This window comes from Echinops telfairi, unplaced genomic scaffold, assembly GCF_000313985.2.
Source record: "Echinops telfairi isolate 266 unplaced genomic scaffold, ASM31398v2 ScPeMD7_7410;HRSCAF=8448, whole genome shotgun sequence".
Lineage (NCBI taxonomy): Eukaryota > Metazoa > Chordata > Mammalia > Afrosoricida > Tenrecidae > Echinops > Echinops telfairi.
Window position 1 is genome coordinate 1,477,457 of NW_022111310.1, and position 14,162 is coordinate 1,491,618.

Below are 14,162 nucleotides of genomic sequence, written 5' to 3' on the forward strand. Positions count from 1 at the left end.
AGCATCAGACTTAGAGCAAAGGCGGACGGCTCTTGAAAGGCACACAGTTTGATATCTATAGGGTCTCCCTCTGTCTTTTGATATTTCAAGCTGTATCCTAGAATAACTGCCAGGGACAGAGGCAGTTAGAAGATTAATGGCCTCTCTCCCTTACCCATCGCAGGTGGTGGAAAGGGAAGAGTCACATGACTGCCGCTGCCTCTTCAGGGTATGTTTCGTTCCCAAGGACCCTCTGGACCTCCTGAAGGAAGACCCTGTGGCCTTTGAATACCTCTACCTGCAGGTGACTGCTCTGTGCTTCCTAATAGAACAGTGGCTAGTCTCAAAGCAGGCACGCGGGCTTACTCCGAATGAGAGCTCAAGCCAATTAAGCTATTCCTGGAATTAATGACCTTTCTCCCTTAGCATTCCCTTGTCCATCCCTGAGTTGCTGTGTTGGAGATTTGCAAAATAATCATGAAGTTTAGGTTTAGTGCTCAGTGTAGACGATACATTTTCTAATGCCTTTTTTAGGATCTTTAGAATTTTGGCTTTTACTGTTAAAGGGGGCTTTTGAGCTGAAAGGCCTCATATTAGGGATGATAGATGGGGTCTTAGAAAGGTGCTATGATTTGCTTATATCACTCCTTTAGCTGAGGAGCCAAAAATCAGTTCTCCAATCCGTAGCCGTACTCTAAAGTGGGGAACAGCGTAAGTCCCACCCTGACCACACCCACTGCCACCAGGTCCGTTCTGACTTCCAGATGGTGTCCGCGGCGCTCCACCTCCACGGAAAGGTAGCCTCCTCTTTCCTCTGTGGAGCGGCTGGGGGGTTCAAACAGCCAACCTTGCAGTTAGTAGTCCACTGCTTACCTGAGCTGCTTTCATCAGTCAGGCATTACCATTTCTGTTCGGTGACATGGAGTCAGATTCGACTCCTCACCACAGTGTCCGACAGAACGCAACACTGCCCGGTCCTCACCTCCTCCTTTCATGTCACCGTTTCCTTGATGGGGAAAACCAAAATCGAGCTCTATGAATCGACTCCATAAAGTCTTGTTGAAATGGTGACGGTAAGTAACCGTCGTGGCAGCATTTCAGCCTGTGTGATTCTGCTCTTACTGCTCTCGTGATGTGCCAGGACGTGGATCCCGAGTCACAGTGACTCGATGGGACACAGTCCAGGTGAGCAACAGGGTTTTCTAAGCTACACTCCTTACGGGAACTGACTGCCAGGTCTTCTCTCCTGTGGAACTGCTTGTGGATTCAAACTGCTGGCCTTTCAGTTAGCAGTCAAGGGTAACCCTGGTGCCGCCTGCGCTCCGATACTTTCAGATACTCTCAAACCAAACTCACTCCATCGAGTCGATTCCCACTCACTGTGCCCTTATAGGACAGGGTGGAGCTGCCCTGGGGGTTTCTGAGACTGCTAACTCATTAGAAGAAAGCCTGAGGAGCAGCTGGGGGGGGTTGAACTGCTGACCTTGCAGTTAGCAGCCCAACGTGTGTGTAAGCACGATTTCATACACACATTTCAACTTTAAACTCGTAGCCGCTGTGTAAGGTAGGTTTTGTATTGACCTAGGCCAATGCTCAAGAGAGTCTCGGTAACTGCACCAGGGTCACTCAGGCACGGACACACTAAGCCGGCGTCGAAGGGAGCACAGTGGGGCCGGCCTGCTTCCCAACCGCGCCCTCTGGTCTCTCCTAGAGCTGCAGCGATGTGCTCCAGGAGCGCTTCGCCATGGAGATGAAATGCAGCTCCGCGCTCCGACTGGCGGCCCTGCACATCCAGGAGCGGATCTATGCGTGTGCCCAGCCCCAGAAGATCTCTTTGAAGTACATCGAGTGAGTGGCTGTACCAGCATGTCTAGCTTTGCTGGCCCCTGGCCAGAAGGGCTAGATTCCACAGAAGCTGAGAGCTGCCCACTTACCCACAGTGGCATCCCAGGGTGGTGACTCATGCTGCCTCCGGCCCCTGATAGACCTCCTCCCATTCCAAACCCTTAGTAATGTGTCTGATCAATCCTAACCATAGAATTCAAACCCCAAACCAAACTCAACTTATAAATGACCCCATAGGACTGGGTAAACTGCCCCTGTGGGGTTCTGAGACTGTAATTCTTTACCGGAGCAAAGAGACTCATCTTTCTCCCAAGGAGTAGCTGGTGGTTTTGAACTACTGACCTTGTGGTTAGCAGCCCAATGCATAAGCACTATGCCACCAGGGTTCCTTAATTATAGACTGGTATGTGATAAATATCATTATAAATTATTTACTGTAATGTTTTTAGATTATATGAACACTAAATCTTTTTTTTAATCTTTTCTATATATTTTTTAAAATAATTTTATTAGGGGCTCATACAGCTCTTACCACAATCCATACATACATCAATTGTATAAAGCGCATTTGTACATTCATTGCCGTCATCATTCTCAAAACATTTCCTCTCCACTCAAGCCCCGGGCACTAGGTCCTCAGAACACTAAATCTTTCTACCTTGAATGATAGCATTACTAGTTACAACATTCTTTATTAGTAACTAAGCAAAAGCCTTTAAAATTTTTCCTCTTTCCTTTAATTGTACTTGATTCTCAAAAATTCACTAACACAGGTTCATAAGTACTCATTATTACAATCTCGTAGGTGAACCTCGAGAAAAGCTGCTGGACTCTCACTTGCTACCATGTAGTTGACTCTGACACACGGTGACCCTGGGGACAGGTGGAGCTGCCTCTGTGGGTTTCTAACGCTGTGCCTATGAACAGGAGCAGAAAGCTTTGCCGTTCTCCCATGGAGTGGCTGGTGCGTTTGCACTACTGACCGTTAGGGTCAGCAGCCCAATATGTGCAATATTAACTCCACCCAATCTGTGACTGCGAAAACACCAGCCAGGATGAAAACCACTGCACGCGCGTGTGGTGAAGGTGGAGGAAACCACGTGATCCAAAGGGTCACTGCCAGCTCTGATCAGAGAGCATATTCATCGAGTCAGTGCTGGCTTGTAGTGAGCACCCCCTGTGGGTTTCTGAGACTGTAACTGTTTACAGGAGTAGAAAGCCCAGTCTTTCTCCCAAGGAGCTGCTGGTGGTTTCGAACTGCCGACCATTCAGATCACAGCCCAGCACATCACCACTACACCAGCAGGGCTCCAGAGGGTTAAAAGGTTCAAAGAGTAGATTAACAGAGAGGTTTACCTTTTAGGTTTGTATGTATGCTGGACTTAGAAAAATGTTTTTGATAACTAACTACAGGACGATTTTTGTTTTTAAGATCATCCGTCTCTGCTTAAACACTGGGCATAAATCTTGACAATTGTTTTGGTATCACTGGGTGTCCCCCAGTGTGCTCTACACCCTCCTGATGATGCCACAGTCCACCCATCCGTCTGTTGTCTTTCTGTCCAGTCCTCTCTGTTCCCTCCCCTGCTGGGAATGACTGATGTTAGTACCTGGTGGTCCCTTGTGAGACCACAGGACACCCCTGGTAAACCTCCAGGGTTTGGGCACCTATCTTGGAAAATCAGAATCAACTTGCATGTTAAACCCTTCCAAGGGTAGGAATGCCTTGGTGATTCACCTTTCCAAGTAGTGTGAGCCAATTCCTATGACACCGCCTCACGGAGACCGTTTCCGGTCCTAGGGTTCCAGCCCCTCTTGATTCTCAGCTTAGAGTTTCTCCTTGCTCTGGTCTGCAGCACCTATGTCTGCTAACCTTCCCACCAAAGATTAGTTCTGCCCCATGTGGACAGCAAAATCATTCAGCAGAATCCTTCACACGGAAAGCAGACCCTTGGCCTCTCCCTGACCGAGCCAGTCTCCAGGGAGCAGGACTAGGGGATTGGACTTAGTCACAAGTTTTTGAAGACGCTAGGGAGTGCTAGGTGACACCATTCAGAAGCCTAGCTTTGGGGACCCATTAGTGCTGTTGTCTCTCCAATCACTGTTAGACATAATCTGGTGTCAAAAAATGACTCCGTAACAATGATGAGAAATACAACCTTCCTCTAGTTCCTAAAGGTTTCCTCCCCGCTCCCACTACCATGACTCGAATTCTATCTTGCAAGACTGGCTAGACCAGAGGAGGTACACTGGTACAGATAGGAACTGAAAATACAGGGAATCCAGGACGGATGAGCCCTATAGGACCAGTGGTGTGAGTGGCGAAACAGGGAGGGTAAAGGGAGAATGGGTAGGAAAGAGGGAACCGATTACATGGAACTGTGTGTGACCTCCTCCCTGGGGGACAGACAACCAAAAAGTGGATGAAGGGAGACGTTGGACAGGGCAAGATATGACAAAATACCCATTTATAAACTATCAAGGGCTCATGCGGGAGGGGGGAGCGGGGAGGGAGGGGAAAAATGAGGACCTAATGTCGGGGGTTTAAATGGAGAGAAAATGTTTTGAGAAACGATGTACAAATGCGCTTTACACAATTGATGTGTGTATGGATTGGGATAACAGTTGTATGAGCCCCTAATAAAATGTTAAAAAAGAAAAAAAAAAATGACTCTGAGCTGCTCACAAGGGACTGAGAGCAATGAGCTTTCAACATGGTGAATGCAGGGCTGAGGAGGATTTTGTGGCACATGTGTATATATGTATGTGAGCATTGTGCAGCTATACATACACAATACATATATGCACACACACATAGGTACTTTTTTTTTCCTTCGCTGGAGGAAGAGGCTTATAATTGCAGCCTCGTGGGAACACTAAGTACTGAATCAAGTGTGATTATGTTCTTTGTGAAAGCCAAGTACACGGTGAACATTGTCCCACGCAGGAAAGACTGGGGCATAGAGAACTTCATATCGCCAACTTTACTCCGAAACATGAACGGGAAAGACATCAAGAAAGCCATCAGCTTCCACATGAAGAGGAACCAGCATTTGCTAGAACCCCGACAGAAGGTAACACAGGCGGTCAACTGCAAAGCCCCAGGGAACATTTTTGTTGCCCAGGCCATGAATAACTGGTTTCAACCATCTTTTTTTTTGTTTTCTATGTAAGCAACTTATTTCTGCTGCCCAGCTACGCTTAAATTACCTACAAATCCTTGGAGAGCTCAAGACGTACGGTGGGAAGGTCTTTAATGCGACTCTAATGGTAGGTATTAGAGAACTGTTAAGTCTTCCAGTGACTGGGGACCCTTGAGGTCCTCTGAAAATCAATTTATACTTTAAGCCTCACATTTCTGAGGGGACTGGGATTTATTTGAGAAACAAGTTAGTGAGACACGGAGGAGCGTTTCTCAGGCTCTCACGTGGGGCCTGGCCATGGTCTAGCTGCATCAGATGTGAGTCTCCCCTTCAGAGAAGCTGAGGATGAGGCTGGGTAACTCACAACACAAACCAGACCGCCCCATCCTAGCATATGAATGAAAACTAACCCCCTTCCCCTCCCCCCTTCTGCAGTTACAGGACAGAGAATCCTACATTGCCCTACTAGTTGGAGCCAAGTATGGGATTAGCCAAATTATCAATAGTAAGCTCAATATCATGTCCACGTTGGCCGAGTTTTCGAACATCAGCCGCATAGAACTCACGGAGGAGTCTGAGAAAGTGAGCATGGTCAAGGTGTACCTTCAGGACATCAAGGTAACACAACGGGAGAGGCTCTGATCTAGCTTCTAGAATTGGGAGCTAAATCAGTGTGGAAACGTTGCTGTGATATGGTTTTTTTCCCCAGTAACCTTGAAAACTAATGTCCAGCATTTGTATAAAAAGACAGATGGTCCCTCCTGTCCCCAAAGAAGACAAGCTTTCTCTGCTGGGGGCATTTTCCTGGGCAAGCCCCGAAAGGGTTCCCGTAGGCACTAAGCTGGACCGTGCGCTCCCCTGATGGGGACGGTCCGATTGGGTTCAGAAACTGATGGGAGCAGCAGAAGGGTTTTATCAGAGGTGTGGCCACAGGCTAGCTGAATGGTGTGTGTGTGGGGGGGGGGGCCTTCTGAAAGGTCCTGCATTGATCTGACCCCTTTCTTTTTTTTTTTTTGAGACTCAGAATTGGTTATTGACAATGCCCCATGTTGTCCTCTGCTCTCAGAACAGCTCTCAGGATCAAAAGAACCCAACCCAAGTCCCTGAGGTTGGCATCTTAGCATGGCTCCCCTCCCTGCGGGAGGGCAGAGCAAGGACCCCCGCCTGCTCCCATCAGGCCGCCTTTGGGATGGGGAGATGCCTGAGCATCACACAGTGCCACCCTCTCCCAGCCGAGACTGCAGGGGTCACTTTTACTGGGGTGCAGAGATGGTGTGGCTCCCGCCTATCCTGAGGCCACTCTAGAACAGTCACCCCGGGGAGGACAGTAACCAGACCCAGACACAAACTTTTGCTCCCCCTGTTTCAGACTGTCCCCACCAGGCCATGGCAAACGGGCTGGCAAGGAGGAAATGGGGAGGGGGATCTGACCCCTTTCAATCAAGCTCCAACACGCCCAGAAATGGTGTTTTATTCTTATCGCCACCCTGGCCCGTATCCTCCACTTGCTGTTTTTGCTTTTTGCGGTCTGATCTGGAGGGTGGGGGGCAATGTACAATGAACAGGGTTGGATTGAGTGGTGGGAATGGTGGTGGGAGTACAGGGTGGCAGAGGAAACTCGTAGGAAGTAGATGGGAGGAAGTGTGTGCCTGAGACAGACAGACAGACAGACATAGACCAGGTGCAGGTGCATTTGAAACCTGTCACTGACTCGACCTGACCTTGTTGTCAGTTTTCGGATTGTCTCAACCTTTTATAGATACAAGATCTTGCTTTACCTTCAAAGGTTCTGACGTTGTTGCTGGAATCTAACAGTGCAAAAGACCTCGCCTGCCTGATAGCTGGGTACTACAGGCTGTTTGTGGACTCAGGGGCCTCCGTTTTCCTGTGGCCTGGAACCCGGCAGCAAGGGCACCGCGTGTCTGCTGAAGAAGGTGAGGTGCGGAGTCCAGCCCCCGCGAGGACGGGCCCATTTCACTGGCTTGGTGGGTAAGGGCAGCCTGAAAGAGGCTCCGAACGGAGCCGAGTTGAGACTTCGAAGACATTCGCTATAAGTGGCTATGGGCTAGTCATTTATTTTTCAGTAAACCGTTGATCGCTCTTAAATGAGTGGGACTGAGGAAGTCTCCCTTATATCTCAGACAGAGTCTCTTACAGCCAGGCACTACAGTTGAAGGTCCCTGACTGCCTGTCACGTGTCCTAAGCCCATCTCTGAGAGCCATTGTGTTTTTATCACAGTGTCCCCGCAAAAAGCGACATCACGTGTTCAGAAAATACAAATGACCTTTCTGCGTCCTCTGTGCCTAGATGCTCTTTTATTTTGTGTGTCATCTTGAAGCAAGATGGAAATTCTCCATCTTAACCTGTCTGGAGAACGCAGGCACCTGAGAGTAGAAGGTACCGGAAATCATATAAGGACCGAAGACATGGAATGCAGGCAGAGGGGCCAACTCCTGTGTCAATCATTTTTGCCGCAGCGGTATTTGTGCAGGCGATTTCCAGGGGTATGCCCGTCACTGTGTACAGCCACCTCTGCAGGAATGAACAGTCCCCATTTGAAGCGATCGGCTCTTTCTGTGGGATAAGCCCTCCCACCATGGCTAATGCCAAGCTACCGATGGGCTAGCACTGACCATGACATCGAGGGGCTAATCGGCAGCCTGCTCTGTACCATTTCCTCCATGGTGGTCAAGCAGATCACCTCAAGAGCACAGGTGATAGTGTAATGATCAGGGAGGCGTGCCCTTTGAGTTCTGTTACCTTTGTTTGTAACATGATTTAGTCACCTGCAAGTTTATAGGTTTTAAGCTTTTAAGTGGCCACGTTTAATAATAAGCTAGAAAGATTCCAGGGATTTTGATACTTGTGTGAACTGAAAGGAGGCTGCTTCATCGATACCCGGGAGTTTTGCCTTCATCCCAGGACCCGCTTCTCTAGATCACTGGACAGGTAGGTGGTAATGGGTGAAAAGTGATCATCCTTTCAGTTAAAGTGGTTCTTTGTGTGTGTGTGTGTTTCAATAATTTACATTTTGTGAGATTGGGCAAAGGTGGACTCAGAGGAATGTTTATTTCATTATTAAACAAGAAAATGAAAACAAAGTCAATCAAGCATGTCAATAAAAAAAGGTAATAAGGCAATCTAAGAAAAACCATCTAAAAGCTGAAAGCTGGACTGAGTTCATTATTACTGTTGCTGTTGGGTGTCATCAGGTCCGCCCTGACTGACAGCAGCCCTGTGCTCAACAGAACCAAGGACCGCCGGTCCTCTGCCCGCCTCACGTTGCTGCCCCGTGTGGCCACAGCGTCCGTCCATCTCACTGAGGGTCTCCCTCTTGTTCATTGATCCTCGACTATAGTAAGATTTCCTTCAGGAAGCTGTTCCTTCTCATAACATGTCCAGACTACATGCGGCAGAGTCTTGCCATCCTTATTTCTAGCGAGCCTTCTGGCTCTGCTTCTGTGACACTTAGGAAAGTTCCTTCTCCTGGTCTCCCAGGGTAGAGGTGCAGAGTTGAAGTAAATGTTTGAAAAGTCTAGTGAAGGCAAGTAGTAGACCAAACAGACATCATAAGGGTAGAGCTCTTCCTATACTGATCGATTCTTAGAGTTCTTCTCAGGGACAGATCCGTGAGGCTGACTGTGTCTGACTGGGTCACCATTGTTTTAAATAAATGGTACGTGGCCACTTATAAGCTTAAATCCTATAAACTTGCAGGTGACCAAATCATGTGACGGGCTTGTTTGAGTGTTTTAAATCACTTTCTCTTAAAATTTAAGAGAATATGGTAGACAGTTTATAGTGATGAAACGGACAGTCTGGACAAAAGAGATGCACGTCTAGTGAGCATGCCAAACAGACCAACAACACGGGAAAAATGAAAACTGACAGAGTCCGTCTAAAAGGGACACCGCAGCCTGATGGTTTTACAGGTGAATCCTCTCAAGAAGCGATGCTGCTGGAAGCATCCCTGAACCCGGCAGGTCATCCAGAGCTCTCCAGATTCTTTCTGTGTAGGTGATATGACCCTGACAGCACAGAAAAGCATCAAAACGCAATCTAATCTCCCTTATAAAGATAAGGCACTAGTACTTTCAAACTGAATCTAGGAGTACTGAAAAAGCGTAATATGTAAAATGAAGGTAGGTTTATATATCCATTATTTTTTGTTTCATTATACTCTGAACTGAACTTCTGTTTCTGAATTTTGAAGTCTATCATGACCATCGTTGTGGCGTGGTTTATAATCCACCCACTTTAGTAGTCAAAATTGTAGTGTCATGTATAGGGTATACATTTCTCCATTCAGCTTTACAAGTCACCTTATTAGTTCACATTTTTTGATCCTCTAAATCTTTGCTGGTTGTTTTTTGTTTAGTTTTTTATTTTATTTTATTGCTTACTTGATGCTAGGAATCTAAGAATATATTAATATCGGAGAATCCATCCATTATATTAAGAGATCAACTTGAAAAAGAACGCTTATTATAGATACCAAAGGATTGATAAAATTCAACACATATTTCTGATTTTTAAACCAGAAATGGGAGAATATTTCTTAAGATCAAACATATATGTATGTGAAGCAAGCAGCCAACATTACACTAATGGAATAATAGAGCTATTCCCATTAAAATCAGAAATAAGACTTCCCACTGTCAAATTAGTATAACATACAGTTCTAGCCTATATAATATGATATGGGAAAGAAAGAAAAGTAATCGCTGAAATAGAACAGAGGGTATAAAATTTTAACTATTCGTGTGACGGCCTTGTTTACCTGGAAAGCTCGAGATACTAACTGAAAACCTGTGAATACTAAAAAGGTATCAGGAATACGTGTGTGTAAAATAAGTGCTTAACGGGGGAGCGGGGAGGGAGGGGGAAAATGAGGACCTGATGTCGGGGGTTTGAGTGGAGAGAAAATGTTTTGAGAATGATGTACAAATGTGCTTTACACAATTGATGTGTGTATGGATTGCGATAACAGTTGTATGAGCCCCTAATAAAATGTTTAAACAAAATCAACAGCTTCAATGTAGCCCATCCAAAATATGTTAGGGGAAAAAGTTGGAAAACAGAATGGAGAAAATGTTTTTTTGACATTTATATACAGGAACTATATCCAGAGTAGAGGAATGAACAGGGCTTATTTGAAGAAAAATCCGTTTTACTAAGAGATATAAAAGATCTTAACAAATGGGAAAACAACGTGACTGAAGATATTTGCATATCTTCTTTTAACTGCTGAAATATTGAACTTTTAATCATTTTAGGTAACAATGTTCATATTTCTGTTTTAAATAAATGGAAAATGGTTTAAAATGGAAACTATTTTAAAATACAATGATATCTTCTGTGGCGTTTAGGGTTGGGAGTGTTAATATTGTACCATTACAGCTCCCATACTCGTTTATAAAATGTTATGCTATACTAATTGAAATCCTAATGAGCGTTTACGGTTATTGTTTTAATTTGACAAAGTGATTTCTTTGGAATAAGGGTAGAAAATAAATTTTCTTAAAAGGAAAACAAAAGAAAGGATTAACTTTCCAATAATTAAAGTGGAATTAAAAAAAAAACCAGAAAAACTAAAGTGGAATGAGACCATCAGAACTGGCATGGAAATCGACACTGAGTCAGAGAAGGGTCTCCAGGGACGGTCTTTAATAAATCTTAGAGAACATGCTGGGAGTAACCAGACCAGGACGGGAGGAGACATCTCCTGACGCAGAGGAGGCAAGGTGAAGGACATCTGGGGGGCTCGCTTTGGCAGTTGGAGCCACACAGCGGTGATGCTGCCCACAGCACAGTGAAATACAGCGGACGGTCCACTGTCTCCCAGAACCAGGGGGTCTCCCTGCAGGGAGGCATAGAGACAATTCTCTCTCCGTGCGTGGGCCACGCATGTGGAGCAGTGTCTCCAACGTGGGTGATATCGCCCCCTGGGGGCTGCGAAAGCAGATGCGAACACTTTGTCCTTGGCTCTGGGTCATGCTGGGTTGACCTGAGAGGTCGGCTGTTCCAAACCACCAGCAGCTCCTCCGGGGAAAGACAAGGTTTTCTTCTCCCTAAACAGTTACCGTCTCGGAAGGTCATGGGGCAGTTCGACCCTGTCCTAGAGGCTGGCTAGGGGTCAGTATTGACTGGATGGCCGTGAGAGCGGGCTGTGATACAAAAGTTTCTAGTTGCCGGTGAGGTGCTGAGTAATTTTTTTTCTTTTTCCGAAAAGTGGGTGGTAGACCAAATAATTTGGGGAACCTATAAAGCAGGGTTGGGGAGCCTTTTTTTTTTCTGCCAAGGGCCATTTGGATATGTCTAACATTACTCAAGTCTAATCATACCGATCAAACATTTCATTAACCCACCGCTTCTCTTTAGCGGGGCACGAGATGTTAGCGCATTCTCCATGATCTCTTGGGCCTTGTGTGGCCCGAGGACCAGGTGTTCCCCACCCCCGGGAAGAGGCTGGAAAAGTGGCTTGGAGTGATGAGGAGGAGGGCATGGGATTCTGAGTCCTGCAGGCCCTGTGCTGGGCAGACCTGCAAGATCTAGAACCACTAACAGGTGTGGAGCTCAGTCTTCTCATCTGGAAAACGGGGGTGATAAGCCTTCATCGGTTATCCATGCCGGGCGGTGTGATTATCTGATGAGCCCGTGTGGAGAGAGACCAGCGACCAGATAACTGTTGTATGCTGCCCTTTCTAATCTCTTCATATAGGAATTTGAGGCCAGGCCTGTTTGGAGGGCCTGGGGCAGACGGGGGAGAAGGCTTTGGCTGGACTCTTCCCACAGACCTGTCGTGGGAACGGGCATGGCTCTGATGTGGGTGCCCTTGGCTGATGGACCTCTGGGGAGCGGGCGGGTGGGCTCGGGAGGACACACAGGGATCAGCCGGCCCCTCGTGCGGTTCTGTGACACTCAGTGTCCCCTGTGTTACAGGCTACGAGTCCAGGGCCTGCAGTGACTCAGAGGAGTCCTCTGAAATGGACTGTGTCCTGGAGCCTCTGTCGGACAGGCGCCCGGGAAAGCCGGCCTCCTGCAGGTCTGTCGTGAACGAGGAGGAGCCTCCTGGGGACTGTGCCACACCTGAGGTGGCCAGGAGCGGCCCCAGCACGTGTGCGGCCAGCAGCGTGACGGACAGTGTGGAGTCAGAGGCATCCGACTCAGCCAACACCGAGAGCCGGGGCTGCAGGAGCTCGAGCGAGTCCATGGACGCTCTGGAGGAGGACGACCTGGACGCCTGTTCCTCCAGTAGGTCCGGCTTCTTCCACTTCAGCTCCTCCGACTTCCCAGAGAGGCTAGATCCCGACAGCCCAGAGGAAAGAAACAGGATCGAAACCAGCGGCTTCCTGTGTCTCCTGGACCTGGCCCAGACAGCCAGTCCTCAGGCCCCCAAGGCCGACTTTGCCCGCAGCCCTGTGCCTGAGCTCTTCTGCTGGGGCCCCGAGCTGGGTGCTGTCAGTGTCAGGCTGGACCCCCGGCTGTACGAGGGCAGCCGGACCGACTACTACAGCCTCTGCTCCAGCGTCTCCCCGGCCAGCCTCCGGAGCGACAGCTCCGAGAGCTCGGCGTCCCGCCACGGGGGTCCCCCGCCAAGCTGGGGACAGCCAGGCTGGACTGAGACCCAGCCTGGCTCCACGCTGGACACCCTGGGCCCACACCCGGCCCTGGCCTATGCGGACGGCAGCTCTGATGAGGAATACTATGACGCTGCCGACAAACTCACGCCCCCTGACATCCTCGCAGGTGAGTGCCACCCCCACCCCCCACAGGTGGATCTGCAGATTTGCCGGCAGCTTCTGAGTCCCCCTGAATGGTACACGCAGAAACTCTTAAGTTGGTGTGTTTGGCTGCATCTATTCCTTTTCTTTTTAATCGTTTTATGAGGGGCTCATACAACTCTTATCACAATCCATACACACATCAATTGTGTAAAGCACATTTGTACATTCATTGCCCTCATCACTCTCAAAGCATTGGCTCTCCACTTAAGCCCCCTGCATCAGGTCCTCATTTTTCCCCTCCCTCCCCGCTCCCCGCTCCCTCATGAACCCTAGATAATTTATAAATTATTATTTTGTCATATCTTGCCCTGTCCGACGTCTCCCTTCACCCACTTTTCTCTTGTCCTTCCCCCAGGGAGGAGATCACATGTGGATCCTTGTAATCGGTTCCCCCTTTCCACCCCACCCTCTCCCCACCCTCCCGGTATTGCCACTCATACCACTGGTCCTGAAGGGATCATCCGCCCTGGATTCCCTGTGCTTCCAGTTCCTAAATGTGCCAGTGTACATCATCTGGTCTAGCCAGACTTGCAAGGTAGAATTTGGATCATGATAGTTGGGGGGAGCAAGCATTTAGGAACTAGAGGAAAGTTGTATGTTTCATGGTTGCTACACTGCACCCTGACTGGCTTGTCTCCTCCCCGGCTGCATATTCCTGCAGAGAGCGGAAGCCCGCGGGGTCCGTTCTTCCCTGTCATGTAGGGTCACTCTGAGTCAGAAAGGACCCCATCGAAGGGAGGGAGAGTGTATTTGACGTGCATGGCAGCCTCGATCGGCAAGTTGGTACTGGGCGACTCGGGTTAACTTAAGCACAAAGAAAATTCTTGAAAGAAGGACTGAAGTTACTCTGCATGTTGAAGTTTGATATGCTAAGGGCCAGGTGGCCAGCTGGCTGGATCATAAGTCAGACCAGTAGCTAGCGGTACTGAACACTTAGATCAGAGATCCTCCAGACTACCCTGTTTCCCCGAAAGTAAGACATACCCCGAAATAAGACCTACTTATAGTTTTGCCTCTCACTGAAATATAATGCATCCCCCAAAAAATAAGACCTCTCCGAATATAAGTCCCCCTGAAGCTACCATCATCACTCTGGACTCTGGACCATAGCAGCAGGTGCCGAAGCTCACTGTTGGCCACAGCGCAGCTGGAGCAGACAGGAAGTGTGAGGTCTCTTTTAATAAAGCAATAAGCAATAAATGTATACCGTATTCTTCTTCATGGAAGACATCCCCTGAAAATAAGACTTAGTGCATCTTTGGGAACAAAAATTAATATAAGACACTGTCTTATTTTCGGGGAAACAGGGTAGCTCCACGTTCAGCGTAATTTAACTTGTCCAACGTTGCACCGCCCACCAGACAAGCCTGAGTGCTGAACCCAGGCTCTCAGCACTCTTTTTCTTAC

General features: G+C 48.1%; 1 protein-coding gene across 1 annotated transcript in view; it reads left to right on the plus strand.

The window, feature by feature from the left end:
* FRMPD1 (FERM and PDZ domain containing 1) overlaps nt 1-14,162 on the plus strand; it is a 66,938-nt gene that overhangs the window by 50,316 nt on the left and 2,460 nt on the right. The window contains exons 9-15 of the mRNA XM_004711000.2: nt 164-283; nt 1,691-1,827; nt 4,772-4,898; nt 4,999-5,094; nt 5,403-5,585; nt 6,754-6,901; nt 11,911-12,717. Of these exons, the coding sequence (XP_004711057.1) occupies nt 164-283; nt 1,691-1,827; nt 4,772-4,898; nt 4,999-5,094; nt 5,403-5,585; nt 6,754-6,901; nt 11,911-12,717 (1,618 nt within the window). The remainder of the gene's footprint in view (nt 1-163; nt 284-1,690; nt 1,828-4,771; nt 4,899-4,998; nt 5,095-5,402; nt 5,586-6,753; nt 6,902-11,910; nt 12,718-14,162) is intronic.